General features: G+C 52.9%; 10 protein-coding genes across 10 annotated transcripts; 4 read left to right on the top strand and 6 right to left on the bottom strand.

Annotated features, from left to right (window-relative positions):
• Positions 1 to 12: 12 nt before the first annotated feature.
• On the bottom strand, positions 13 to 1,456 carry BDP55DRAFT_633185 (uncharacterized protein; the record flags this gene model as incomplete). Its single annotated transcript, XM_060572521.1, has 7 exons — positions 13 to 409; positions 706 to 779; positions 813 to 907; positions 1,024 to 1,042; positions 1,101 to 1,123; positions 1,179 to 1,269; positions 1,424 to 1,456. The coding sequence occupies 7 exons, from the start codon at positions 1,454 to 1,456 to the stop codon at positions 13 to 15; spliced, it is 732 nt and encodes a 243-aa protein (XP_060428376.1).
• Positions 1,457 to 2,086: 630 nt separating this feature from the next.
• Positions 2,087 to 2,846, bottom strand: BDP55DRAFT_183716 (uncharacterized protein). The gene is made up of 2 exons (XM_060565838.1): positions 2,612 to 2,846; positions 2,087 to 2,550 (listed from the first exon to the last, which is right to left on the bottom strand). Exons 1-2 carry the CDS (start codon positions 2,644 to 2,646, stop codon positions 2,271 to 2,273), a joined length of 315 nt encoding a protein of 104 aa, XP_060428375.1. The 5' UTR covers positions 2,647 to 2,846; the 3' UTR covers positions 2,087 to 2,270.
• On the bottom strand, positions 2,847 to 4,154 carry BDP55DRAFT_183715 (uncharacterized protein). Its single transcript, XM_060565837.1, has 2 exons — positions 4,152 to 4,154; positions 2,847 to 4,082 (listed from the first exon to the last, which is right to left on the bottom strand). Exon 2 carries the CDS (start codon positions 3,789 to 3,791, stop codon positions 3,048 to 3,050), a length of 744 nt encoding a protein of 247 aa, XP_060428374.1. The 5' UTR covers positions 3,792 to 4,082; positions 4,152 to 4,154; the 3' UTR covers positions 2,847 to 3,047.
• A 294-nt stretch (positions 4,155 to 4,448) lies between these two features.
• BDP55DRAFT_633183 (uncharacterized protein) lies at positions 4,449 to 4,844 on the bottom strand (the record flags this gene model as incomplete). Its single annotated transcript, XM_060572520.1, has 1 exon — positions 4,449 to 4,844. One exon carries the CDS (start codon positions 4,842 to 4,844, stop codon positions 4,449 to 4,451), a length of 396 nt encoding a protein of 131 aa, XP_060428373.1.
• A 910-nt stretch (positions 4,845 to 5,754) lies between these two features.
• BDP55DRAFT_667463 (heterokaryon incompatibility protein-domain-containing protein) lies at positions 5,755 to 8,460 on the top strand. The gene has a single exon (XM_060575169.1). The coding sequence runs from the start codon at positions 6,168 to 6,170 to the stop codon at positions 8,229 to 8,231; it is 2,064 nt and encodes a 687-aa protein (XP_060428372.1). The 5' UTR covers positions 5,755 to 6,167; the 3' UTR covers positions 8,232 to 8,460.
• A 1,319-nt stretch (positions 8,461 to 9,779) lies between these two features.
• Positions 9,780 to 10,673, top strand: BDP55DRAFT_729749 (uncharacterized protein; the record flags this gene model as incomplete). Its single annotated transcript, XM_060579614.1, has 1 exon — positions 9,780 to 10,673. One exon carries the CDS (start codon positions 9,780 to 9,782, stop codon positions 10,671 to 10,673), a length of 894 nt encoding a protein of 297 aa, XP_060428371.1.
• Positions 10,674 to 11,445: 772 nt separating this feature from the next.
• Positions 11,446 to 14,026, bottom strand: BDP55DRAFT_183650 (HSF-type DNA-binding-domain-containing protein). Its single transcript, XM_060565836.1, has 6 exons — positions 13,799 to 14,026; positions 13,286 to 13,637; positions 13,134 to 13,232; positions 13,015 to 13,082; positions 12,541 to 12,960; positions 11,446 to 12,485 (listed from the first exon to the last, which is right to left on the bottom strand). Exons 2-6 carry the CDS (start codon positions 13,630 to 13,632, stop codon positions 11,656 to 11,658), a joined length of 1,764 nt encoding a protein of 587 aa, XP_060428370.1. The 5' UTR covers positions 13,633 to 13,637; positions 13,799 to 14,026; the 3' UTR covers positions 11,446 to 11,655.
• Positions 14,027 to 17,316: 3,290 nt separating this feature from the next.
• Positions 17,317 to 18,112, top strand: BDP55DRAFT_183546 (uncharacterized protein). Its single transcript, XM_060565835.1, has one exon. It carries the CDS (start codon positions 17,477 to 17,479, stop codon positions 18,026 to 18,028), a length of 552 nt encoding a protein of 183 aa, XP_060428369.1. The 5' UTR covers positions 17,317 to 17,476; the 3' UTR covers positions 18,029 to 18,112.
• A 3,244-nt stretch (positions 18,113 to 21,356) lies between these two features.
• Positions 21,357 to 22,120, top strand: BDP55DRAFT_633179 (uncharacterized protein; the record flags this gene model as incomplete). The annotated part of the gene is made up of 2 exons (XM_060572519.1): positions 21,357 to 21,700; positions 21,775 to 22,120. 2 exons carry the CDS (start codon positions 21,357 to 21,359, stop codon positions 22,118 to 22,120), a joined length of 690 nt encoding a protein of 229 aa, XP_060428368.1.
• Positions 22,121 to 22,270: 150 nt separating this feature from the next.
• BDP55DRAFT_667453 (WD domain-containing protein) lies at positions 22,271 to 25,349 on the bottom strand. The gene is made up of 2 exons (XM_060575168.1): positions 23,286 to 25,349; positions 22,271 to 23,203 (listed from the first exon to the last, which is right to left on the bottom strand). The coding sequence occupies exons 1-2, from the start codon at positions 25,134 to 25,136 to the stop codon at positions 22,517 to 22,519; spliced, it is 2,538 nt and encodes an 845-aa protein (XP_060428367.1). The 5' UTR covers positions 25,137 to 25,349; the 3' UTR covers positions 22,271 to 22,516.
• Between the last annotated feature and the right edge of the window lie 4 nt (positions 25,350 to 25,353).

Genomic DNA, 25,353 nt, shown 5'->3' with positions numbered 1-25,353 from the left:
GTGAACGGTCTGCTATTTCAACTCCTCCCTGACTCCAGCGCAAAATAACAAAACCTCTTCTCGAGTCCAGCCAAGCATGCGCGTGAACAAGGCCATACAAATCGGCTCAATACCTTCCATGGTACCCGCTCGGGAACAGATTCCCAGCTCCCTCTGTCTTGGGTCCTTTTGTTGCCACGGGCTAATGGGCCATTTCTCTTGGCGTCCCTGAACATCTTCGAACCCAGCATCCTCGAGCAACTGCTTGAAAGTAGGCGCAATAGTCATTGGCTTCCCCACAATGTCCAAAGCTTCAACAATGAGCTGAGTCCACTTCAAGACTTGAGAGTCTGCGGGCATGGAACCATCATCGCAGAAGATGGGGAACTCGTTGTCTTGAATCTCACGATACCCTCCCGGTTCCAAGTTGCTTCAAATTGGCGTTAGTTCAAGCAGAATCCCACAAACGAACCAGAGAGGAGCGCATACTCGTAGGCTTTCTTGATAGCTTCTGGCCAGCTTTTAAACCTTCCAACCATTGATCTGACGAATATGAAGTCGAAGAGCTCTGTCCAAGTCCATTCTTTCTCAAGATCATCGATTTCGAAGCGACAATTGGGCGGAATGTTGTTGTAACCGGTCAAAACATGATCCAGTTCATGACACCAACGTATAGATAATCACTAGACGGGTTGAATAGGGCTCAGATCAACACCAATGACCTACATTAACTCTTCAATGATATTCAGTGTGTCAGGAAAAGTTGCTTCGACATACGCTTGCTTCGGGATGAGCATCCGCTGTCAAATCATTAGCAAATGAGCTTAGAATACCGTACCAAGGGATTTCAAGCCATTCCACCTACCATAATCGAGAGCCCAGATGCCCGTGCCAGCTCCAGCATCCAAGACTCGCCTGGCGCCCTTGACTTTAGGGCAGTTACACAGCTTTCCGTCTCATGTAATTATCCACAAATGATTGGCGAAATCTATGTTGTGTTATTGTCTTGCGCGTCCGCAATTCTGGGACTAGGACAGCACGTACCTAAACGGTCTTGTTCCGTCTGCATTGTGCGTCTAAGTAAGTCAAAACGACTTCTAGAGATGCGCAAAATATCTCACCTCATCGTTAGGAAGATAGTACTCTGTTCGATGGTCTTAGTAACCACTTGTCAGAGCTGACGACCAAGGTAAACTTACTTCCATCACTGACTCTGTGATACGTGCGTCCGTTTTCCCTCCGATAGTCAAGGATACTTGACCGTAAAGAAGCCAGGGAATGATCGGTAGACTATTTATTGTCAACAAAGCGGGATTCGCCAACTTTTGCGTAAGATACTGACACTGACACCTATAGTTGAGGCGCCATCGCTGTCTTGAGGATTCTATCTGCCGTGTTAACCCAGACTATGGCTTGGAATTTATGTCAAAATTGGAATTCGTACGTTGGCTGGAACATTGTCTGTAGTTTCGGCCATGCTTTTCTTATGTATTGCGCAGCTTGTATATGTTGTTTCGAACAAAGGGGTAGCTTTGGGAGAACACACTGAACCAAGGTTGAAGGGAAAGACGGGGTAAAATGCTGCTTCCTAGCCGAAGCTGTTGGCAGCGAGGTGCCTGTTGTGCATTCACAACGATGTATCCGTGCGATGTAAGCGCCAGCAACCCCACTTGTTGGTTGCTCGAACTTCATGTTGATCAAGCGATTGGACGAGATGTTGTTCCTCAACCCATTCGTGCATACACAGGTTTGGACGGCCGGCCTTCAAGCCTAACACGGCCGGAACGGCGGAGATACAGTCGGTCTTTGGGGAATTATACTTGGCAAGATGCAAGGTGATATGGATTCGTTCAAGGTTGGTATTAACTGCCCAATTCGAAATGTAGCTGGGCCCATGGGTAGGAGAGCGCGCATGCGCTTCTAATCACCTCTTTCCTTTCGAGATGCAGCCCTGTCTCCATCTGTCATTACAACCATCACAAACGAACGTGTCTTTGCTTAAAACAGCGGGGGCAAAGGTCAGAAACAATGAAGGGAAGTTGAGTTTTAGATCAATTAGAGACCAGAATAGCCCAAAGCCTCTACTCTTCTAAAGTGTGACCTTCTCCTCCGTCCTCATGGCTGAATATATCTTTACACGTGCAGATCCACCTGCAGTTCGCATTCCTGACTCTTAGAAAATCTGTTCCGCGCTTCTTTGATATCAACTGCGTGAGCAGCGATCTAGGTGAAACGTTTTGTCTGAAACAATTGAAGCTTCCCGCTTCAGCACTTGTGCTAGTAGCCCGACTTCAGCTACTGTTGTGGTTTACTCCAGTGGAGCTGGTCTTTTCGGTTGGTGGATTGGTTGAATCGTCTGACATAGCTTTCATAAAGCTCTTCTGGAAAGACTTGATGGCTCGGGTAGCACGACCTTTGTGATGATCGATGGCAGATTTCAAGTCCCGAGGATTGTGGGAGAGAGGCACGAGTATATTGCCGTCTTGGGGGTGTTCCTGCTGAAAACGAGCCAGCTGGGATTGTCGAGGTATAAAGTTATCCAGAGGATTGACTCGAGAATGAGTGGAAGTCCTATTTTTGAATCAATGTCAATACAGTCTTTTCAATGGACAGAAAAGAACTTTTGACGTACCCCCCATGATCAGGGCTAGAACCAGGAGAAGACATGGCCGTTGTTCAGAGCAACAAATAAGATTGCTCGTTGAAGTTATTACATTGAAACTCAGTGACCTTGACTTTCTGGAACAATATCTTCCACGACACTGGTGAGAAGAAGGTCTTATACAAGATCAAAACCTTGGCCAAGTGCGGCTGGAAGGACTGTACATAACGGCAGTCAGCTCCAGGCGAACTGGCCTGGGACGGAAATGAGGTACTGGCGACCTGCCAAATACTGTAGTCGAAGCCAGATTGACCAGAGCAAAAACCATTGAGCTCTAGAAAGGGACAATAACACAATGGTCCGCCGGCGATCCGCGGCCGTTCGCACCTAGACTTGACCTAACCGCCATCCTACCGTTGGCCGGTGATTTGCCCCAGACTGGAGATGACCAACTTCGCATCCTGCTTCACACCCCCTTGCCGTACCGGACCCAACCCGGCTTGCTCCTCCCAAGGCTACGGGCCGTTACACCCACTTCGAACGTCCCAGAAACCCGGTGCGTGGCAAGTCGTGGAGGGGCGTCTAAACCCTTCGCGGTATCGTCCCCGTTCGAGAGCCCCTGACAAGGTCTTCTTTCATCCTTCGAGAACATGCAAGGACACTCGACACCTTCCTTTAGGAGAAGCTCGTGTGCCGACTGGGGAATAAGACTCTGGGACCCGGGGAGAATACTGGTCACATACTGCCCACCATGCATGGTATAAGCCACAGCGATCATGAGGGATAATCTTGTGGGCTCCACCACACGGTTCTCAGAGGTCTCCAAGGCGCTAAGAACACGGCACCGGCATTCAATGAGACGTCGCATGTGTCTCTTGTCGGGGAAATGAAGACCTGCCGGTGGTTGAAGTCGGAGCCACTGCGGAAAGTCCGTCACTGTCCCCGGAGAGATTGTGGCTGGTGCTCTGCAGCTAATAAATTCGAGGGCCTCAATGGAAGCTTCAACGTGCATGATGTGGCTAGTGCTTCTGTTTCGTTGGCCGACGTGATGCTCGGAGGCAGAAACGACAGGCAACCAGCCACAATTTGGGCCATGTGGTGTCTCTGTGTTCTGATTTGCTGTAACCCGAGCAAAGAAGTGATGGGTTGCTGAGCCGCTCACTATCCCCAATTGATTCGGTCCTCGAGAGGGAGGGATACATCGGCACATCGGATTATGAGGGACATTTCTGCCACAACCCTGGTTTATCGCTCTTTTCTCGGTGCTACATTGGCCAATGTTACACGAAAATGATGACTAGTTGTTTGAAGATTGAAGGAATGGTAGGTCAAGCTGCAGGACTCAATCTCAGACCGAGGCTTCGAGGATTTCGGGGGTAAGCAGCTCTTGGAGCCCCAATTCTTCCCTACCTCTTATCAAGAGCTTCCGAGCCACACTCACTCACTCTCGCGTGCCTCGCCAACTGAAGGCATACTTTGGCTCTAGCCACCAAGGCAGACTCTATGGAACAGTCAGGCTTCAGTTCAAGCAATGGAGATGACATTTATTGAGATTGGAAACTTCTCATACCTCTCACGGATATACAGCATGGTTGATGCTGACTTGAAGAAGACTGCGGCGGTGGCCGTGATATGAAGTTGAAAACAATCCATCCATAATTGAGTTAGAGGTGTTTTAGAGGACCCCGCTCATCGTCCGCGGGGAAGTCTCAGGCGACGCTGCCTTGTCCGCCAGGGGGTCGAATCAATACCCCTGTCGGAGGGGTTGAGTGTTGGACTTCTAAAGTTCATTCTTGGCTTCGTCCCACACGTCTTCATCAGAGTCATCCTGGGCTTATTCGTCCGAATCGTCCAGGGATTTCTCGGATCAGAGCTGGGTGACTCGAATGGAGGATGAGGCATGAGGGAAGTATTTCTCCCTGGCGTCTTTCCAGCTCGCCGTATTGGTATTCTTCAAGCGGATAAGTGCCGTGAGAAAATGGAGATGTAAAAGTCCTGCAACCGGCCGATTGTCGTTGAGGAATTCCACCTCTCTGTCCTGAAGATCTTGGATCCGGACAGCTTCGCGTCCACCAGGTGTGAGGTTTCTGCCTTGGACAGTCTCGTCTTCAATGTCCTTGTCGAGGATGTCGATCTTCCATCGTGTGAGTGGCTTTTCTTCTGGATTGACGGGCACAACGACTAGCTCATACGAGTCGAAATAGCCCTTAATGTCCTCCGAAAGTAGAAGCGCATTCGCCGGTTCGTCTGGCCCGTCCGTCATAATCTCCCGGAACAGGTCCCTCAAGAGCTTCATATGTAGGCTCGTGAAATGAAATGCGGCACAATGTGTGCAACGGTATGGCACTTGAGCGGGTTCTGGGTAAACTTGAACACTCCCCTCTTCTTCTTTTCTTTTCTTCTTTGACACATCCATGAGCCGGTGGCGTGACACCAGAAGTGCGAGTTCGATTCGGCCAACATGATTCCCATCTGGCCGCCATCATTGTCGATTTCTGCGGATTGATATTGGTTGGACTGTCCCCCATAGTACTTCAGAGCTTTGTATCGGAATCCATATCTAGTTTCTGAAGGCTGCGTCCGGGATTTATCGAGCCCGCTGGAGTAGCTCTCCACACACTGGGCTATGGTTCTGGAATGAGGTCGTCAGAGATTCACCACGTTGATATCATCGATACCGGCCCTCTCTTGGAATAGTGTCCGACCCAGGGAGATTTGAGCAGAATCTGAGTGCTGGTTGGTGTGTTGTGGGATGGCTTTGCCTTGAGGGGCACCATCCGGCACGGATTTTTTACCGTCCTACTCTTTAACGTTGCTCATCTTTATTGACTATTTGGTGTAGATTATTACAATGGTGTTGAATGTTGGATAGTGGGTGTAGTTGGGCGGTTGATGGTGTTTCCAGTGGCTCATACTAGAGGAATATTATGAGGAGGTAAGAGGCAGATAGAGATAGCCCTAAGGTAGGTAGGGTAGGTAGCACGGCGTCTGGAAAGCGGCAGACTGAGTTTACTTCCAATCCGGTTCCTCCCTGATATCAACCTGGATGGTTAGGTTCACCAGATAGCAGAGCCTTAGAGGTAATAAGTAGGTAACAGAACAGAATGTCGTTCCCCGCACGACTAGCCGCCTTCCTATAACGATAACCAGTTTTACTATTACCGATCTTCGCTCTCTAAGGTCTATTCTCTAAGGAATGTAGGAAATAGAATATCATAGTAGTAGAAGCGGCAGTAGGAGTAGCAGTGGCAATGATAGGCATAGCAGGAATACAGTCAAGGTACCAGCGGGGAGGTCTCGGGCGCCGCCGCCTTGTGGCAGGTGTTGCAGGTGCATCGAATGGCTCGTGCAGCCAATGGAGCTCCCCTGTTCCAAGCAAGTCCCAACACCATCTTCGCCTGCACAACTCCCCTGCCTCACGCCGACCACCTTACCAGAATAGGACGAATCCCCGCGAGATGTATCTGACAGCAGGCTTCAATCCACGAATGGCCTTATCAGGCACGCCACGATGGGACAAAACAGTCAGGATCTCGACTAGGTGACTACCGTGTACCTCTTGAAAGGCGCCTAACAAGCTAGCAAGATGTTGGAGGAAGCAATGCCGCTGTATGAACCCCTCGATACTGGGAAGTCAGAAATCAGGCTTCTCGAATATGTCAGCTTCTCTGGTCAGCCATCTTTGAGACTGAGTTCGGTATCCCTCGATGAAAAGCCCGCATACACAGCCCTATCATACGTTTGGGGTGATGCTTCCATCACTGAGACCATCCTGTTGAACGGCCAAGAGTTTCATGCAACCAAGAACCTGTTCAACGCTCTTCAGCATCTTCAAGATCATTGGATAGACACATTTCCTGGCCGACATCCGCAAGGCTTTAGAGTCTGGGTGGATGCCCTTTGCATCAACCAACAAGATGTCGCAGAGCGAAACCAGCAAGTACAACTGATGCGCCGAATTTACTCGAGTGCCGAGCTCGTGTTCTCGTGGCTCGGAACGGACGACGAGGAGATTGGCGCAGCATTTGAGACGATCAACCTGGTGGCTCATGAAATGGACAAAGTGGTAGGACGACGCCACATTGGAGGAATCGAGCCGCACGATCTGATCAGCTGGATGAAAGATTGGCCACAGCTCATCGTGGCTGACATAGGACCCGAAAATGACTGGCATTCCAATCAGTCGTGGAAAAGCATTCGATCACTTTTCAACCTACCGTACTGGTTTCGCGTATGGGTCGTTCAGGAAATTGTCTTGGCAGAGAATCTGGTCCTGTTGTCTGGCAAGTCCTCCGTTGAATGGATCGCGCTGTTCCTCACGTGCAGCTGGATTGGAAGGCTGAAGGAGGTTCGCCACTACTTGCAGAAGCCTTCATGGATGGTGGAGTCTGCCTGGCTCAGCATCACGTCGTCCGATAGGGTGCCATGGCACAATCCGATGCGGCTCATGAAGGCAAAGCACCTGCAAAAGAGGCCAGAAATGCTGGGTGCGGACGAGTGGGAGAGCTGGGCCTGGGAACTGATGAGCTGGAACCACACCCTCTCCGCCACCGATCCCAAGGATAGCATCTACGGCTTGCTCGGTCTCACCAAGTTGACTCTGATTCCTGACTACAGTCCAGAAGTTTCGGTCGCATCGGTATATGTCGAATACTTTGACCAATACCTTGCATTCTGGAAACGAACAGGGCAAGGCAAAGAGCTCGAGCTTCTTCCCATGGCTGGCCTACACATGACCATGGGTGCGACTCAACTACCCGTCGAAGTAGACCTCCCGACATGGGTTCCGAACTACCCAAGCGCATGGAGAGAATCCAATAGGTCGTTCGAGCCAATCACAGGAGATGCTGATAATGGATTATTCAAGTCAGATGTCTTAGGTGCTTCTGTCACTGGCGACAGGCACTTACTGGTGTCCGGCATTCGTATCGGTAAGGTAGTTCGCAATCTCCCGAAGCCAACATTATTCGACACTGAGCACAAACTTGTCAAAATCATCGAACAGCTGGGAACCAGCAATATTCGGTTTCCGAACGGAATGACTGCGCAGGAAGCCGTGTTCCGCGCGGTGTTCGAATCAGGCGGTCGCGGTGAAGCTATCCTCTTTCAACATCCCGACGTTAAAGCCAAGATGGCTCTCGGCTTCTTGTTTTACTTGATGTACATCGATCGAGAATTCGCAGAGGAGACTTTAGGGCAGCAGCACCTATTTGAGCTACTCGGTCTGGACGACAGCAACAGCGAGGCGTTTAATAGCAGCATCTCGGAAGTTTTCCTTTCTGGCCACGGCATCGAGGGTCCATGGTTGAACAGGTTCGTGGAGTGGAATCCAGAGGACAACCTATCACCTGAGGTCCATGACCAGGTAAAATCGGGCGTGGCTGCCTGGGACTGGCGTGACCGCGGGATGTTGCATATCGGGGGAACTGGGGACAGCTACATTGGCGTTTCCCGAAAGGACATGGCGGAAGCTGGGGATGTCGTATGTATACTGAAAGGGTCCTCGGTGCCTGTCATCTTGAGGAAGACTGGAGAGGAGACATCGTGGAGCTTGGTTGGCACGTGTTGGGTAGCTGGAATGATGAATGACGAGGCGAAGACGATGCTGCGTGACGGTTCCGTGAACGTGGAGAGATTTGAGCTGCATTGATCGGGGATTCTGTGGTCGTCTTAGCAACATCAAGACGCCAGGCTTGAAAGGCCACGGCAGTCGTGTAGCCTCATTCAGATTTTCCTGAGGTGGGCGTAAAGAAATAGCAGGCTTGTCCATCATAGATGGCTCGCAATCTAGATTCAGTAAAAACGAAGGGGGCTAGACAGTATTCTGTGCCGCTGGTGCCTGAGTATTTCGTCCGCCCCATGGCCTTTCATCCCATGACCGTCACCTGCCTCAACCCACAGCAGTCCAAACCCTTCATAGCAATTCACATTGGAGCGTCTGTCGGGGATGGTGTGAAGGGTGCACTTGGCCGAAAGGTTTGAGTGTGCCCCAACTCACCCATCGACGCTCGCCACCTGCCATTTAAAGACTGTTGTTCGCCCCCGGCGTCGCACTTCAGCACCATATCTTGCCATTTTGTCATTCGCATGCATTTTCTTTTGCCTGCTATGCTAAGTACTATTATGTTGCCTGCATGATTCTTCTAGTCTCCAGGGCTCGGATGCTAAAGGTCCTTGGCGGTTCGAATCCCATCGTGGCCACTCTTTCTTTTCTTGGCCATTTTCACGTCCGCCGCGCGAGCATGTACTTCGAATTGATAATACAGACTCCTCCTTCTATACAATTACTGTTCTTAAATGGCGACTGAAGTCGTTCGAGAGACTAGGTATTCGACGAAAGCGATGCCTCTGGGTAGTCTAGGCTCCTTCGCGATCATTCGAAAGGCGCCCGTAATTTGACATCCTGAGAATTACGCTCCCCCGATCGGGTCCTCATTGTGCGAGCCACATTCCCCTTCGCTTCATCTTCAGATTCCTCCTCCTTGCTTCCACGTAGGTCAAGAAAATCCTGAGGTTGCGCTGGCGCCTTTACTTACTTACCTAGCCTAGGTACGTCTTTTTTTTCAGCTTTCAGTACTTGACTTCACCAACACGCCACCAAGAGGTACTTTCTCTGGATCCTGAAATTCTCTTCCCCAATCGTATAATACTCAGAGATTTTGCATGACCTTGGAAGAAGGAAATGACTGCTGTCGATGGCTTCCTCCAGGATTGGGACCTGCATCAAATGCACTAACATCCTCCTCCGTATCGGACCGTCCCCGTCCTCGGCCCGGACCCGGAGCGGGGCCGACGTCGAAAAATTGCCCGCTCCTGCCCGTCACACTGCAAAACGATCCTTCAACGTTCGATTTGTGGAGAAGGTTGCACCGCTGCCCGCAGCAGGAACACCTCCCCCCCTGCTCGTTCGATTTTCAGGCCCGCGCACCCGAAAAATCCACGCTAAGATAGACGAAAGGGGAGCGGTGCGATAAGACGTCAAGCACGAGCCAACAGATTCCCCAGTTCCCAAATTTTTTAGTTCTCTTTCCCGTCGCTTCTGCGCATCTTCTAGACGCCGATCGTCAACAGCCTCAACCTGTCGCAACCTCGAGATCGCCCACGCACTCGGATTACCAGAATCTCGAGTCTTTCGGATGACCAAAAAAACAAATTCTCCATACAATCTAGGATACTAGACCACCTATACACACACACAATGGCGCCAACCTCGCCGTCCGCCTCCGCGGCAGCGCCCAAACTCCCCGCCTCAGCAGACTTCAACGCCCTCTACAACCGCATCTCCCTCGCCTCCGCAAAACAAGCAACCTTCCTCACCTCGATGCGCGCGAAATACCCTTCCCTGGCACGATCCTCTTCGAAATCAACCTCAGAAATCACACCCAGTAGCGCTGCGCCAGGCACCTTCTCATCAATGTCGAAACCCGTTTCCTCAACCGAAACTACAACCACAACCACCTCAACAACAAGCCGTCCCCGAGCTGCCGCCGACGACGCAGACCTCCGCTTCGAAAACCCAAACACAGGCCTCGGCTTCGCTACCCCCAAAGTGGACCAGGCTACCTCCGCCGCAACGCGGGATCTAAGCCGCCGCCTTCTCGGCAACAAACGCGGAGGCCGCGGCGCAGACGATCCCAAAGCCCTCGCCGCCGCGGCGCTGAAGAAGCGCAGACTACAAGATGACGAGAGCGACGAGGAAGAAGGGAGGGGCAGCTGGGGTAAGAGCAAGAAGAAGACAAAGGTCCGTCAGGAGTCTCCTGAGCGCGAGGTGCTCGAACACCCGGCCGCACGAGGCGATGTCGAGATGCGCGAGGGCGGATTGAATGACATCAAAGACCAAATACAAAACAACCTGCAAGACAGCAAGGAGCATGCTCCGGTCCCTAGTCCGGCCCACGACCAGGAAGCGATAGCGGCGATAGACCCCGCCGAGGGGAAGGCCGATAAGCGACCCGAGACAGACGAAGCCGCAAAGGAAAGGAAAAGGAACAAGAAGAAGCGGAACAAGGAGAACAAGAAGAACACGCTGGCGGCCGCCGCGGCGGCCTCGGAAGGTGACGCCGGGGCCGCACAAGAGATACCAGTGGCCTAGGAGGAATCATAGTCCGCACATGACGAGGGCAAACTGCGGATCGACGACATGTTGCAACTCCCTTGACCCGAGATGCCGGGACATCATCTCGCCGAGAACGCCGCTCTCATCCCTTGAGACCCTCTGGGAACTGCATGTGCGGCAGGCATCAGCGATAAGTCTCGGAAACTGTCGAATCACACAACTGCCGCAGATTGGCTGGTAGTCACAATATTGGTCATGGCAGCTTCGCATTAGATCTAGCCAAGGCTTATTGAGCATGTGCCATCAGGCCATTTACAAGCCACACATAGCTGCTGCTTCTGACCAAATGCCTCAATATTTAGATGTGAACATGTTTTTCTGAATGATTTCCCATTCCTACCGCATCCCAAATGCAGCTGTCGCCAATTACACCCCGATATGGACAGTTTTGGACAAATCTTAACAAACCTTGCCGCCTAACGTCCCTTGGGTATCCCGTCTCCTGAGCTCCGACCGCAAACACACAGCCTCCATCCGAGAGTGAATAATGTGAAATGAGATGTGGGATCCGCACTTGTTCTGCTTGATGAGACGCCATTGTGACGCTGAATTACTAGGGGTGCTGGTTTATGATGTGTTTTTGCTTCACGCAACTCGGCCGTGATGCATTGAATAACACATGGTTGATATAAATGTGAAACTTTTTGACGATGTGAAAGGTTCAGAAATCCGGTTGGAAGTCGAGGTTGACCGTAGGTCAATTGTATTATGTAGTGGCCGTTGGCTTCGTGTGTGTTCCGGGTCTCGATCCTGAAATTTTGGTTGTAGATATGCAGCTGTGCAAATCGTGTACTGACTCGAATATGATCCCCCTTTGTTCTATACAATGAAAGGAATATTTCCAGGAAATCATCGGATAGTTGTGTCTATCTGATATAGAAATGTACGGGCAGGCGCCCGAGGGGTGTGCCATGCATAAAGATCCAACGGACGACACCGAAGGAGGCAGTTGTTTTGCTCACTGCATACGCTTGCGCTTCCGATCATCGTCGCCTCGGGGATCTTCGTCCTCGTCGTCCCGCTCAGCCGTGTCAGTGGGGTTGAGGATATGCGCCATACTTCCGCGACGCGTGGGTGGTCCAGAGTGATCCCTAATGGCCAAATTCTTGTTGTCCCGGTTGGCCGAGTTCCACGACCAGTTGCCAAACGTATCCCCTCCACCGCCATTCGAGAAGGGCGCGCCAGGAGGTGTGGTCGGTCGCGATAGAGGTCGTACTTGGGTCGCGTTTTGCAGCGAGTAGGTGGATAATGACTCCCTCAGACGCTGGTCCTCGGGGGCGAGTCGACTGGGCGAAGATGGCCAGGGACCGGAAGGCGGTCCTGATGGAGGTCCCGAAGCAAACGGCGGCGGAGCACTGGGCTGCCACCCATGTGCACGTATATCAGCCGAAGTGTGACGTCTTGCCAGACTTCCAGGAGGCCCCTCAACCTGGGCCAAGGGATGCGGCCCCGGAGGAGGCGGAGGCGGCGCCCCCCGCAAGGGAGATGAGGCCTGTGGCACTGAACCACTCCCAACTGATCCACCACCAATCGAGCCATAGGGCCTTCGCGTGCTGATTGAAAGGTTTGAAGGCACGGGAGGACGGTAGAAATTCTGCCCTCTGGGCTGGGGAACAGCAAGATTTGCATTTCGTCTCGGGTCATCTTGGGGTAACTGCCGCGGCGAAACTGGTGCATTCTCCACGTTGGTGAAGTACGCTCGACTGCTTGCAAATGGCGACTCCTGGGGATCATCAATAGTTCGGAGCATGTCGGCCTGTCTTGCCATTTCCGATTGCAAATTCAGAACTGGTTCGTGTGGTGTTAGTTACAAGCTACGTGGATTGCAAGAGACGCAACTCACCATCCCGGTGCATTGGGTTGTCGGGACTAGGGACAAGACTGAGGACCGTTCTCGATAACTCTTGGTTGAACTGGAGCAGTCGCGACATTGTCTCCATCACCGCTTGCTGCTTGATGTGCATGTAATGGGCATTCTCTTCACTTCTCTGCAATCGCATGCTGAGGTCGTACAACGTATGCTCTAGTCCCGGCATACGCATTTCGGAGCCATCGCTTGGGGGCGGCATCGGTTCCGCAGGTGTTCCGGGCTGTGAAGGGCTCGGCTTTGAGTTGGGATATTCCCGGTGGACAAGAGCATGACGTGAAGCTCGCCGTTTGATTTCACGTAGTCCGACCAGATCGCCTCGCTTGAAGTTGCCGTTTCCATGTTTAAATTCCCACAAGGCGGTCTCGGGATTTGTAGTGTGGAAAACGTCGCTCACTGTTGCATCGATTAGCATAGGACATTATGTGGCCAGAGGAGGTGCTATCGAACCTTTGTGGAACCCGTACATATTCAATTGTCTGACAAAGGAGGATATGTTGGTGTGCTTGAAATATTGACTAGTGGGCAGTGAGTAGGTGAAGGATGTATTCGATAGCGTGTCAACCTACGCGAGGACCTTGGAAAAATCCGCAGACGGTGACATAACGAAGCTCTCGGCACTCGCTGACCATGATATCAAATGCTGTATGCTGGGGTCCTCCAGCATACTGAACAGCGTTAGCTATGTTTCTACTAAACAACGTTCTAGGTTCCTACTCACCTGTACAGCTTGTGTATGAAAGCTGTCTGTACAATCTTTGGCTGGTGCACGGCCGCAGCCGCAGCTGCGGGCGCGGCGGGCATGGCGATCGAGTTATGCGCGGATTGGTCTGTAGGCGACGTGTGCTTGGATGTGCCGTTGGCGTCTGTGTCGTTGTTCTTACTCGAAGGAGAGGTAGTGCTGGCGTTGTTGGAGGAGGTGATCTCCATAGGCTCACCGGGAGATGGAGCAGACATTTGGATGGTCGGGGTCGGGGTTGGGATAGGTACAATGCGATTCGGAATCAGATCGGCATGACCGTTAGCAGGCAGAGGAGCTCTCTGCGGACTCTCAGTCACTGTGGCCATCCCCTCTGCAAGACGCAAGGATCCGGTTAGCTCTAGAGACACGGGCGCAATGGATTGCGAAGAGAATGCGGGTTTGGGAATGGCAGGGAAGACAGGAGAAAGAGTTGGAGCGGTATCGAGGGCGGCCGCGGTGGGTTTGAGAAGATGGTTGAGGGGCTTGTCTCACCTCATGGCTTCGCAGAACGGTAAAGGCGATGCGGGCGGGTTCTGCAGCGATGCGCGCAGAGAAAGACAATGGGATAGGTCTATCGCGGGAGGTATGGGATCGGGTGGCTGCTCGAATCGATTCTTGTGTTGAGCGGTGCTTTCAAGCCCGTAGACAGCTTCGCAAAGAAGGTTTGCCTTTGTATTGGATTGGCGGGAAACGGTAGCGACGTTGGTTGAAGCAGGCGAGCGCGAGTGGGTGAGCGGGTTGGAGATTGGAGTGTCCAGCCGTGGTTCGGATCTGCTAGGTAAGGTAGACAGCAGGCCTTTGTTCCAGGTGCCGGCAGGCTTCCAACGTCGGGGGACTGCCAAGCGGATGGATCTGCTGGAATGCGTCCAGATTGGCAGAGTTGAAGGTAAAGATTCGGGGGTGTTCTCCTCGTCCAGATGTGTGGCGGTACTCTCAGCGAAATAGGGATGCGTGATGCAAGAGAGATGGAAGTGTCGAAGTTCTAGAGTTCGAAGAGAAGGAGAAGGGTTACCGAAGGCCAGGGCGGCCGGAAATATGACGACGAATGAGGGACAAGGACGGGAGACTGGGGGTGGGTGGTTGTGGTGCTGGTGCTGCTTGTGCTGCTGCTGGCGAAGGTTTAAAGTGGCTCGACTAGATCGATAGTCGGTTGGATCTGCGAGAACACAGGAAGAAAGAAGGCCTGATTAAGGAGAGCAAGTGCCACAAGAATTGCGGGATGGTGTCAGGTAGCGTGTACTCTAGACTGTGATCCAGCAGTCAGCTTCTAAGTGGACCGGTCTAATTGCGGCGTCGATGTGTCAGTCAGTCGGTAAACCCAATGCTTTGAGGTACCTTACCTTTCGTCGTGTGTCTGGGTCAAGGTTGAAGGAAGAAGAGAGGGAGCAAGGGCAGCAGTACCTTAGCCGAAGAAGCATGTGTGGGAGGAGGAGTGCGAGAGTCGAGTGGTTCATGTGCAGCTCTGATTGCTGAGCCCAAGCACAGTAACAGTAATGAGGGGGGGAAAAGGAGAAGGCAAAAGTAATAGAAATCAAAAAAAGGGATCTTATCCAATGTCAATGGCCGAAAGTGGGAGAGAGAAGGAGGGAGGTGTGGCGCCCGTCCCACCATGAGCACCAAGTGAGGATGTTCAGAATGTTCAGGTCGGGGAAAGTGTCGTTGTTGATGGAAGCTTGCTGATTGGGCTGGAGGAGGGGGTGGGAGGGCATCCGCGGGCGTGTGAGATGGACGGCCTTGCATGGGGCGGGTCCCAGGTCACTTTACCTTGCAGCAGCGAATTTTAGGGGTACGAAGTACCTAAGGTACCGATGAGACGACGGGAGCTCCTGCTCGGTCACTGACTTCTTCTTTCCTACCGCAATCATTCACTCACCCACCCCAGGTAAGGTACGTACAGTAGGTACCTCACCACAGACATGAGATATCTCACTCTCTTATTCACACACAAACACATGGGACATATTCGTACATAGGTATACACGCGCTATCTTTGCCTTTTTTCTTTCATCTCGCTCACACACACACACACACACACACACACACACACACACACACACACGTACCTACCTACCCTACACTGCTGCACACCACAGGGCAGGTGGCACGGCAGGACAGAAGATGTGCAATGGAAGATACCGTGGAAGCTCAGGAGAGAAGGGGGAAGGGGGGTCCGGTCCCCGCCAGCTGAAAATGGGAATGGACAGGTGGGAAAGCAGGAAAAGGTCACATTCAAACCAATGGGTGGGTGGGCACAGCTGGAGGGGGGGTCGTCTTCTCCTCGCTGGGATCCCAAGGCGCACCCCCTCCTATAGAGAATTGGATGTGGGTGTAGATGCTGGGGTCCCTAGTGGCATTCTCCGGAACAGGGTCAAAGGAACAAGGTTAAGGCCGATGGGTGAGCTGCCAGCCAGTTACTCAAAGTCTCAAAAGGCTTCTTCTCCTGCATGTATCGTCCCGTGCCTCTCAGTATGGACGAATACACCTCTAGGTATTGTATTCTTGCTGTGGGCAGTCAACGCACGTTGAGATGGATAGCGCCCGCCGGGATCCCGTACCGCTCAGGGTCAGATTTTGGCTCGTCTGTCCGTGTCTGTCTAGGTACCTACATACGCCATGAATCTGAATCGAAGAGGCGTTGAAGCCCCGTCAAGATGAGATGAAATGCGAGTCCTGATGTCTGAACCCCTGACGAGACTCTTTCCAAATTTGGCCAAGTTTGCTTCTTCTTTTGCCAGGTCTTTGCTATCATGCAATTCAAATTCACAACGCGTCAAACATTATGATGAAGTACTTTAGCAGGCAGGGAGAGAATCGACATTTTCATCCTCCAGGCAGTCCAGACTTTCGATTGGCGAAGCTCATGATGCTGTTAGTCACAGTCATCTGCTCATGCCCACCAGGTCTAGAGCAGCACAAAGAGCTTCAGCCGCACGATGTCTGGAGCATCAAAGAGGTACATGACAGCAGGTAATGTCTCTTACTGATGAGACCGAGGGTTCGCAACAGTGTCGTACAAACTTCGACGCCAATCGGACACAAGGTAAAGAGATAGGGCAACGAGTGACGTCGGGTCAAGTACCCTGCGTTGAGTCTAGTCCGCGCCTATCTGCCCTTGGCTGTCGTTTTCTGCCCTGCTAGGTGTCCCATCGAGGACAGAGTACCTTTGCGTACAGATAGAGAGAAGGTACCACACGACTTCTCATATTGAAGTTTACATCTCTGGGGCCTGAGCAGCACTCTCTGCATTGACAGCCGCATGACTGCAGGTCAACAACTACCACATGAGGTTGCAGTTGCCTTGGAGAAGAAGTTCGATTGACGGTTTGAGCCACGATGAGCGAGCAAAAGGTACACCACCCACTCAAGGCGTACAAAAGACATGGGCCGGTCTTTGGAGCGCCCGCCCGTAAGGGACCCTAAGACCGCCGGATGATGGACCGTCAACTCGACTGTGTTTTAGCAGCACATCTTCTACTCAGCCGCTGGTCGGAGCCGGCGTCATGGCATCAAGTGTGTGGTCCTGGCGTACCTACCTTAGCTGCGCGTCTGCTTCTTCGAAGCTTTGAAGCTCTAAAACCCATCTCTCGACTTCCAGTTGCCAAGACATGTGCTTGCTTCGGGAACATTAAACCCAGAGACGCGTATTTCGTTTTACTCATTCCCTCTGATTTGTCAGTTTTGAACATTTCACCTACCTTACCCAGTAAGTGTACATTCGGGCTGTTAGCCTTGGATGTAAAGAAGGAAAGAGTCTTTGCATATCCTGTACCAGTCAAGGCAGAGTCATAGCAGGTAGTGCCTCGGATACCTCAGTCAAGTTCCGAAGATAATGGAAGGTATCGGTAAGGTGCAAGGTAAGGTAGATGGAGATGTCTTCTTGCCGACTTGACACCTCGGAGTAAGGTGGTAGGTATGAGGAAGGGTTAGCACGAGGCACCTTTCTACTTGCTTTGCTTTTCCTTGCCTCGTGTCTTTTTACCTCCGTTAAACAAACAGTCAGACACCACGGGTCTCAACTCTTCGTTGCATGTGGCCTCGATTCCTCTTTGCGCATCCCGTCTCTTGCTCTTTTCTTTTCAGCTTCGTTTCTTCGTCGGTCTTTCTAATTCGATTAAATGCCATCTTAAGGGGCATGAAGCCGAAGCTTTAGCGACCCTTCCACTGCAATGCATGTTGAGTATTCAAAGTATCTCAATTTCATCCTTTGCCCTCCCTCTACCTAGTCGTTCTCTAGACCAAATTTTGGTGGTTTCAATCGCCTCCTCCAGGATCAATCAGCCCGCACGCAGGCACAACCGATTCAACGTTTCTGTCGATTTCCCAGCATGTTGCCTTCGGATACGCCATGGCATATGCACATCATGTGGATATCCGTTCAACTTTTCCCGTGCCCCCTTAGACTGTCCTCTCCACTCTAAAGTCCGTTTTTGTTTTCTTTTCCCGTCATTCGATCCCCAACTCCTCGTTTCTCTGACACGCTGTCTCAGTCATGCAGCTCAAGATCTCTTCTCCAATCGCCCGGTCCAGGAAGCTACAAGATTACCATCTGCGACAATCATAGTCTTCCAGCCAACCCCGTCTCCTAGATGCCTAGATGCGGCCGCGACCAGGAGGGGGTGTGGGTGGGGAAGACACCATCCTAGCAAACCAAGCTCATCTTCTGCTGAGAATGAGATGCGATGCCCAAACCTGCGAGGCAGAACCCCCTTCCACAGCTTCTGACCGGCTGCAGCTGGAAGGTCAGTATCAGGTTTCGATTGACCCAAACGAGAGGGAACAGATTCTACTCAGTCCTACACCACAACCACCACCTCACCCTTTAGCCATCACCACTACGCAGAAGCAAACATTGGTGCACGCCAGGATCCTACGAGCCGTGCGGGCTGGATCATGCTGCTACCGAGATGCTCTGTGCTTTCTTTCTGCTTCAACAACACCAGCCTATCTATCCGTTGCCCAACTGAACAATCCGGTTCGTTGACTACATGTCACGTCTGTGTCCGTTCGACGGCAGGGAGACGACAAGGGAAACTGGCGGGACTCTTACCGAGCCGAAGGTCCCCAAGCTCCCCGTCCCAGGGCCTAGTTCCCCCGGGCACGAGCAGATGCTTTTACAACTGACAAGCCACTCGGGAGCTGCATTGCTTCCCTAGAGTGGTGTCGAATCTCGATCAACCGTGGGCTTTGTCGACTATCCTGGAAGCCGACTGGCCAAGAGATTGTGCCTGGCTGTCTTCGCTTCGGGCCTGTGCTCTGTAGCACTGCGAACGGTCCAGTATGTGGCATGTGGAGAGCCATTCCTCATCAAATTGAGCACGCAAGTGCTTCAGAGCGGCTTTTGCGCAAGCCCTTTTGCTTCCTGTGTCTTACCGTGGCGTGATGATGGCCTCTGCCACTCACCCAATGAAGGTTGCTTTCGCGCCGCTCAAAGCAGGCCGTCATCTTAACCAGAGGTTCGAGCTAGTGGTGGTGCGGTGCTTGTGGCAGCTAACGCAGGACCACAGTCAGTCCAGGAATTGCGGAAGATTCGAACCGGCCAGACGGTGCACTTCTGTTTCAACGGCTTCGCTTCTTCGCGATAATATCCACAATCCGCGCGAGACGGCGAGGGCAGACACGATAAAGCCATTCGCCTTCAACCGACCACCCTAGCAGAATCTAGCAGAATGGCCGTGAGCTCGGTGCCTAGATGCCTAGTTGACAATCGGGCCCGTTGATGCAGTACACGCGCAATGATCACTCTGTGTCAAGGAGGAACGCACAGAGACCCATAGGACAAAAGTCGATTTAAGCAAACATCGCATTGCTCTTGGCCGGAAGCTCTCGAGATGCTATTCACCAGCCGCAAGAGCCTTCATCACGGACAAACGAATCAAGAGGTTGGATCCATGCAGTCCGTGATGAATCAGAGGAGGCAACTGGAAGCGCAGATTCAAGATTGAATCATCAGGATTCAGCAGGCATGTGCCGACCCCTGTGCCGTACCAAAGGGACTTGATAACCATGAAAACGCTATTTCGTTACTATACCCTGCTTGAGAGCTGACATCAGAAGCGAGGAGGTCACTGATCAGCAACCAGGGAGTTTGCGGCCTGCCATACGTTGTGCCTACGGGAGGCTAAGGAACTTTGCGACAACGAGGATCTGCAGCTACTCAACATCAAATGGCCCATCTGGCACCTCAATTTCAATGTCAAACTGGCTGATGTCAGCGCGAGGATATCGGCGTCTTTACGCCAAATTCTCCGCAGACTGTCCGATTTCTTCTCGCGGCTTACGCCATCCTCGGCCTCTGAATCATTGCCTACTCTAAATATTTTATTGAGAGTTGAATGGGGGAGCTGGAAGACCATGGACCGGGCCGACGAGGGGCCAGCCAGCCATACTCGACCGAGGGACAAAGCGTCGAGCAAAAGCCCTGAATTTCCCCTCCAACCCCTGCCCTGGTCCAAATCTAGACGACGACGTGTGCTTGTCACGATCTTTACTACGGACAGGACTCGTCTCAGAAGCTCCTGCGAAAAACACGAAGCTATCGTCTAGTTCTTGCATTCCAATGGGCCAAGACAAGGGTGCTTCCAAACGTTGAAGAGAAATGGAGTGCACCCCTCCCCGGTCGCTCAGTCAGCGCTGAGCACTGGAAGCAGGTTCCTCATGGCACTCATTCCGATATTTGGATACAATTGGGTTGCCTTTTCCCGCGAATCCAGACACAGTCACAGTCACATGCTTGAGACTGTCTTCAACCGTGCCTGGGACTATTCCCTCCGGCTCTCGCCTCAAAGCTTGCTATACTCTTCTGTTTTGAAAACAAGATGTCACGGCCATTCAGCTCTGTCTTGGCGCATCCTTTGAGCCTCGGGTGCCCTTAGCTAAACAAGGTTTAGGTGGGGTTTTCAGCGCAGAAACGTTGACCTCGTTACAAGTCGACATCCGCATCTGCAAACTCTTCCTAATCGCAAATGCGCCTATGGATGGTGCCCTCCAGCGAGCGTCATATTCAGGTCATTCCAACGACGGACTGCTGCTGCCACACTACCGGTAAGTCTCTAATCCTCCCTGGGAGCTCTTTGCATCCACCTGAACCAGCTTTTTGACTTCTTCCCAAACGAAGGAGTTTGTGGATGGCGGTCTGAGCGAACGAACTGCAGTCCCAACGTTTCAGCGGAACCGCTATCCGTCCAGCCTTGTGTGATGACCGGACACTTTGCTGGACAACGCACTCATCATGTCAGGATGGAAGCTGCTACAGGCAACTGTTAGATCGAGCACCTCAACATTGTCGATCCGACAGTGTTCTCGACCAGCACTGGCTCCCTACGAGTACACCACCATCTGTGACCTAGGGCCCCGGCCATCTCCATGGTCCGCTCTTGATGTAACGCGACCCGGGTCCGGCGAACTCTTTCTGCAGCAAGCGTTCTTTCTGTCTGAAGAACATTGAAGATGTAACGTCGACGCTCGTCTGACGGCGAATCACCAAGCTTCTAGAAGTTCGACTCATACAATTGGCTCCCGGATGCCCCTTGAGAATTGTTCGACCCGGAGCTCCTGGTGTATCTTTCGTCTCATCTCCAAGTTACTGAAATAATTCTTCAAGCAAATCGCTGCGCGCCTTTGGGTACCACATTGAGGCCCAGAGCAGACTAGCTCCACGAACCTGCTCTACACAGCATGGTGACTGGTTCCGTGGAACGACACATCCGAAGCCAAAGAAGAAGCCCATGACCGAGATCTACCCCTTTCGACTTGAACTCTAATTCTTGCATTCCCCATGTCGTATTCCGGGTATGGTTGTTCATCCTTCCGCCCCCTTGCCTAGTCTGCACCGGACAGATCCCGCGGGTAGCCTACGTCTTACTACGGTATGGCCGTTCTGCAAATAGGACAGGGTAACATGTCGCAATCACGACAGCATGCATGCAAACAAATGGCGACGCGTCAATAGGTGCGTAGCATGGGGTTTCCGTCCTCACGGCCAAGCATGGCACCTAGGCCTCATTGTAAAAGCAACAGGCAATGGGACGGACACACTATCGACCTCCCAACTATGGTCACCGTGTACCGGATCCGGGCCGCACCTTGCCGCCCCTTCCTCTTTTCCTCCTCCACAGTCCTCGCGCACACAGGGACGAAGAGTGCTGCTGGGGATTCGGCAAAGTCTTCCGAGAACGACCATGGCGTCTCGGTTGGACTGCCGAGAGAGAAACATGACACGAAGGCGGCATGGCTTTGGGACAACACATCTTTCAATCTTGAACTTAATCGAAAAGAAGTTGAGGTTGTGGTGGTGCAAATACTTCGACAAGGGTCCCGCAAGAAATCCTTGCTTACAGCACGAGGATGGAAGCACAAAACCAAACAAGAGACATCTTCTTTTTGTTGTTACAGTCGGTACGTATGGTGGTCGAGTCGTCGCTTTGGTCCCTTTCGTCTTCGGAGTTGCAGCTTTACTTTCCACGGAGGAGTGTCGGATCCGGGGGGTTGAGTGTTTGGGCTTATGCACCCATCACGTCCGACATTATGCCGTTCGAGGCCGGGGATCCAGGGGCATCTTCTAAGTTCAGGATGGGCACTCTCTGGAAGAACCTAATGTCCAAGGAAGGGAGGGGGCAAACACTTCGATCAAAGGTCAAATATCGACACTACGGTCCAACACAAGGAAAACATCGGCTCGGAAAGGCCGCGAGGACCGGTGCCATGGGTGCCGCCCTCGTGCCTGTGCTGCAGAGAGTTCCACGTATGGGAGATGAACCGCGACACATCCTCATCAAAAACAACGACACGGACAGATCTCCGCCCTTTGCCCTGTGATATTTCGTTTCCTTGCGGAGAACACGACGTACTTATTCCTCGTATTATTCATACCTCTCTGTCCCGACTCCGTATTTTAAACATTTTACAAGGAATACGAAATGGACGACGATGACTCCCAAAAGCAAAAAAAAGAACCTCTATCCGTACGGATACCGCCTCTGTATTAGCTAGTCATTCATTTCACGTCTGCGTAAAAATAAAAATAAAAAAGACAAACGCAGAACTTGAAGTAGTCACTATCGTATCATCGTCCAAACGCCTTTCCTTATACTGACGGGAAGGACCCATCCAAACAACCATGAAACCCAATTCCCGACATGGGGAGTGACGGGGGTTAGCCTCCTTCCCGAGGTGACCATCCAAGCCATGGATGGTTAAGAAGAAGGAAAAAGTCTAAAAGTCGCCATCGTCGACATCCATCCCGCTTACTCTCCGCTCTCCGATCTCGCGGATCTTGTCGCCCAGGATCGACCGTCCGTACCGCTCCGCAACCTTACCCGCCGCCTCAACCATACGGCCCGTCCGATCGCGCATCAGACCCACCAGCTCCAGCGCCCGCATGCCGCGCTCCTCGCCCTCGCGACACTCAATGGCCAGCATCTGCAGCAGCGTCTTGTCGAGCTCGAGCTCCAGCCGCGCCAAACCCGTCCTCTGCGAGTGCGTGGCGTCGGTGTGGTCAATGAGGTCGCGCAGTTGGGCCGAGTGAATGCCGGATATCAGCAGCTTCTGCTCCAGCTTGCGCGACTCGCGACGGCCCTCGTCCTCCTCATCGTCTGCGTTCTCCCCCTCCGCACCCTCCGCATCCGAAGCCGGCGCCGGGGCGGAGGTGAGGGGCACCGAGAAGTCAAACTCGGACAGCAGCGGTCGCGGGAAGTAGGGGTACTGATCCCCGCCCTTGAGGATGATGCAGTGAAACTTCTTGTCGGCTACCGCAATAGGCCAGTAGGTTTCCGTCTTCCTTCCCGACGCTAGACGCGGGAGAAGCTTTGTGTCAAGGAGGGGCACCCAGCAGGCGCGCGAGGGCTTCCGCCAGTGAAGCAGGGTGAGCAGAGTGCCTGTCGAGTCATAAATGCAAGGATCCTGAGTCGGCGTACCCTGCCTGTCAGCGAAACTGCATCTCTTATGTCCGAAAAAAAAAGGGAGGAGGGGTGTGTAAACTTACGCCGACATCTGAGAAGAAGACGCTCTGCAACGTCGCGCCATCGGGTAGTGCGACGGTGTCTTCGTTTTGGCAGATCTCGTCCCGCTTGATGTTCTCGATCGTGTACAGGAGACGGGCGTTGCCGTCTGCGCCGACGGCTCCGTTGCCCATCGTGATGACATAGTCACGCCAGCTGGCGCAGGTGACCATGGGTGTGCTCTTGGGCCGGTAGACCCGGTACGGCACCCCAAAGAGGGTGAAGATGCGTACGTAATTGGCGGTTGTGGTAACTGTAATGAAGGACTCGCTCAACGACATGGCAACTACAGCCTCGCCCTTGGGCAACTCTGTCCGCCAGTCTGTCCGCTGCGTCCATGTCTCGTGCGGACGGTAGAAGATGGTGGCGGGCGTGTTTTCTTGCGGCGGACATGAGAACAGGGCGCCATGCTCCGTCAAGCAGGCCTTGTCGTAGAGGAACGTGTCTGTGAAGTGGAAGTCGCGGTGGAACTCGTGATCGTAGAACTCTACCGTCACAGTGTTGTGGCCGTCTTGGTCGACTGTCCAGATGACGCCGATCATGTTGAGGCACAGATACTTGCGGTTTCCGCGCCAAGGGGTCGATCCAGGTTGGAAGGCCTCATGGAAGTTGAGCGCGAGCTGGCGGCGCTTGCTCGCGCGGTCGCCGTCGTCGACGTCGCCATCGAGAGGCCTCTTTTGCCCAGTCGAGTAGCCGGCGCCATCATCGTCAACAACAAAGCCGTCTCCATCATCGTAGCCGTCTTCGCCGTTGAGGAAGGAGTCTAGACTGCCCAGGGAATCGCGGCGAGGCCGGCTGGGGATCGCAGCCTTGCCGTTGGCATCTGGTCTCCTGGCGTTGTTGGAGATCTCGGAGAGGGGATCGTGGATAAAGGGTGCGGGCTGGCGAGGCAGCTGTAGGAAGCTAGAGAATTGCTCCGTGATGAGGTTGGGGTAGATGTAGACCTCGCCGTCGGATGTCGTGAACGACAGCAGATTATCCTTGGGATGCCATGTTATGTCAATGACGTTGCTATAGTCAAACTTTTGAATTACGCTCTGTGTCTTCGTCTCCCAGATCAAGAGCTTTCCGTCCTTGCCCGCCGTCGCCAGCATCGCGCCGTTAGGCGACCACGCCACCGCTGTGACATCACCCAGGTGCCCGTTGGCAAACGTCCGCTGCTTCTCCCAGTCATTCTTGGACACGACCTGAACATCGTGCATAGGGGTAGGCACCGCAAATGCCCGCCCATCGGGGTGCCATACGATCTTGGCCGAGTTCTCAGATTCGGGGTCGAGAGGTCCAATGATGCCGTCAACCTTGCGGATCAGCTCTGGCGTCTCTGCCGTCATGGAGTAGACGTAGATGATTCCATCCGTACATGCCAGCGCCAAGAGTCCGCCCTTGGGATCAAAGGCAAGATGCTTTGTCGGACGTCCATGGTCCTTGAGAACGCGGATGCGAGAATTGTCTTGGGTATCGACGACCTTGACCGTGAGCTCATCGCTGGCGACGGCACACCACTTTGCGTCGGGGGATAGGGCGACGTCTCGGACCGGTAGGGAAGTGCGGGTAAGGAAGCGTTCGAAAGTAGTGTCCTCGACCGAGTAGACGCTGACAGTGCCGTCCTCTGAACCAACGACGAAGAAGGAGTCCGAAGCGGCGACGGCACAGTTCTGCTCGGGGCAGTCGTCGATGTTGAAGGGCTCGCCGTCGTGGTGGGTGCGGTAGAGGCGGATCGTATTGTTGGAGCCGACGGTGACGAGGCGGGCGCCTGAGGGAGTGTAGGCGAGACGGGTTGTTCCTGTTGTGTGCGCCGGCCTCGGCCGCGGCTTCGGGGCGAGGGAGGAGGCCATTTTGGGGTTGGTGTTTGAGATGTAGTCTAGTTCTTGTTCATGGGTATCTTGGAACTCTTTCTGTATGGAAGGTATTGGCGACTGAGAGCGCAGCTGGCTGATTGAGGAGCCGTGGTATCGGCAATTGGGTTCGTGTGGTTGGAGATGGGGTATTCGAGAGAATAGATGTGGTGATGGTGGGACAGAGGCACTCGGAGAGGGACGCGTCCAGACGCGT

This window comes from Colletotrichum godetiae (assembly GCF_030913485.1).
Source record: "Colletotrichum godetiae strain CBS 193.32 chromosome Unknown BDP55scaffold_26, whole genome shotgun sequence".
Taxonomy (NCBI): domain Eukaryota; kingdom Fungi; phylum Ascomycota; class Sordariomycetes; order Glomerellales; family Glomerellaceae; genus Colletotrichum; species Colletotrichum godetiae.
Note: the sequence above shows the minus strand (reverse complement) of the source record. Positions and strands in the feature narration are given on the sequence as shown.

Coding starts and splice junctions, on each gene's coding strand:
- BDP55DRAFT_667463 (XM_060575169.1), top strand. CDS start 6,168: ATGTTGGAGGAAGCAATGCCGCTGTATGAACCCCTCGATACTGGGAAG.
- BDP55DRAFT_667453 (XM_060575168.1), bottom strand. CDS start 25,136: ATGGCCTCCTCCCTCGCCCCGAAGCCGCGGCCGAGGCCGGCGCACACA. Junction 23,204..23,285: donor TCTTCTTCTCAGATGTCGGC/GTAAGTTTACAC, acceptor ACGCCGACTCAG/GATCCTTGCATTTATGACTC.
- BDP55DRAFT_183716 (XM_060565838.1), bottom strand. CDS start 2,646: ATGTCTTCTCCTGGTTCTAGCCCTGATCATGGGGG. Junction 2,551..2,611: donor TCTAGCCCTGATCATGGGGG/GTACGTCAAAAG, acceptor ATTCAAAAATAG/GACTTCCACTCATTCTCGAG.
- BDP55DRAFT_183650 (XM_060565836.1), bottom strand. CDS start 13,632: ATGGCCACAGTGACTGAGAGTCCGCAGAGAGCTCCTCTGCCTGCTAAC. Junction 13,233..13,285: donor TTCATACACAAGCTGTACAG/GTGAGTAGGAAC, acceptor AACGCTGTTCAG/TATGCTGGAGGACCCCAGCA. Junction 12,961..13,014: donor TATGTACGGGTTCCACAAAG/GTTCGATAGCAC, acceptor TCGATGCAACAG/TGAGCGACGTTTTCCACACT.
- BDP55DRAFT_183715 (XM_060565837.1), bottom strand. CDS start 3,791: ATGTGCCGATGTATCCCTCCCTCTCGAGGACCGAATCAATTGGGGATA.
- BDP55DRAFT_183546 (XM_060565835.1), top strand. CDS start 17,477: ATGTTGAGTATTCAAAGTATCTCAATTTCATCCTTTGCCCTCCCTCTA.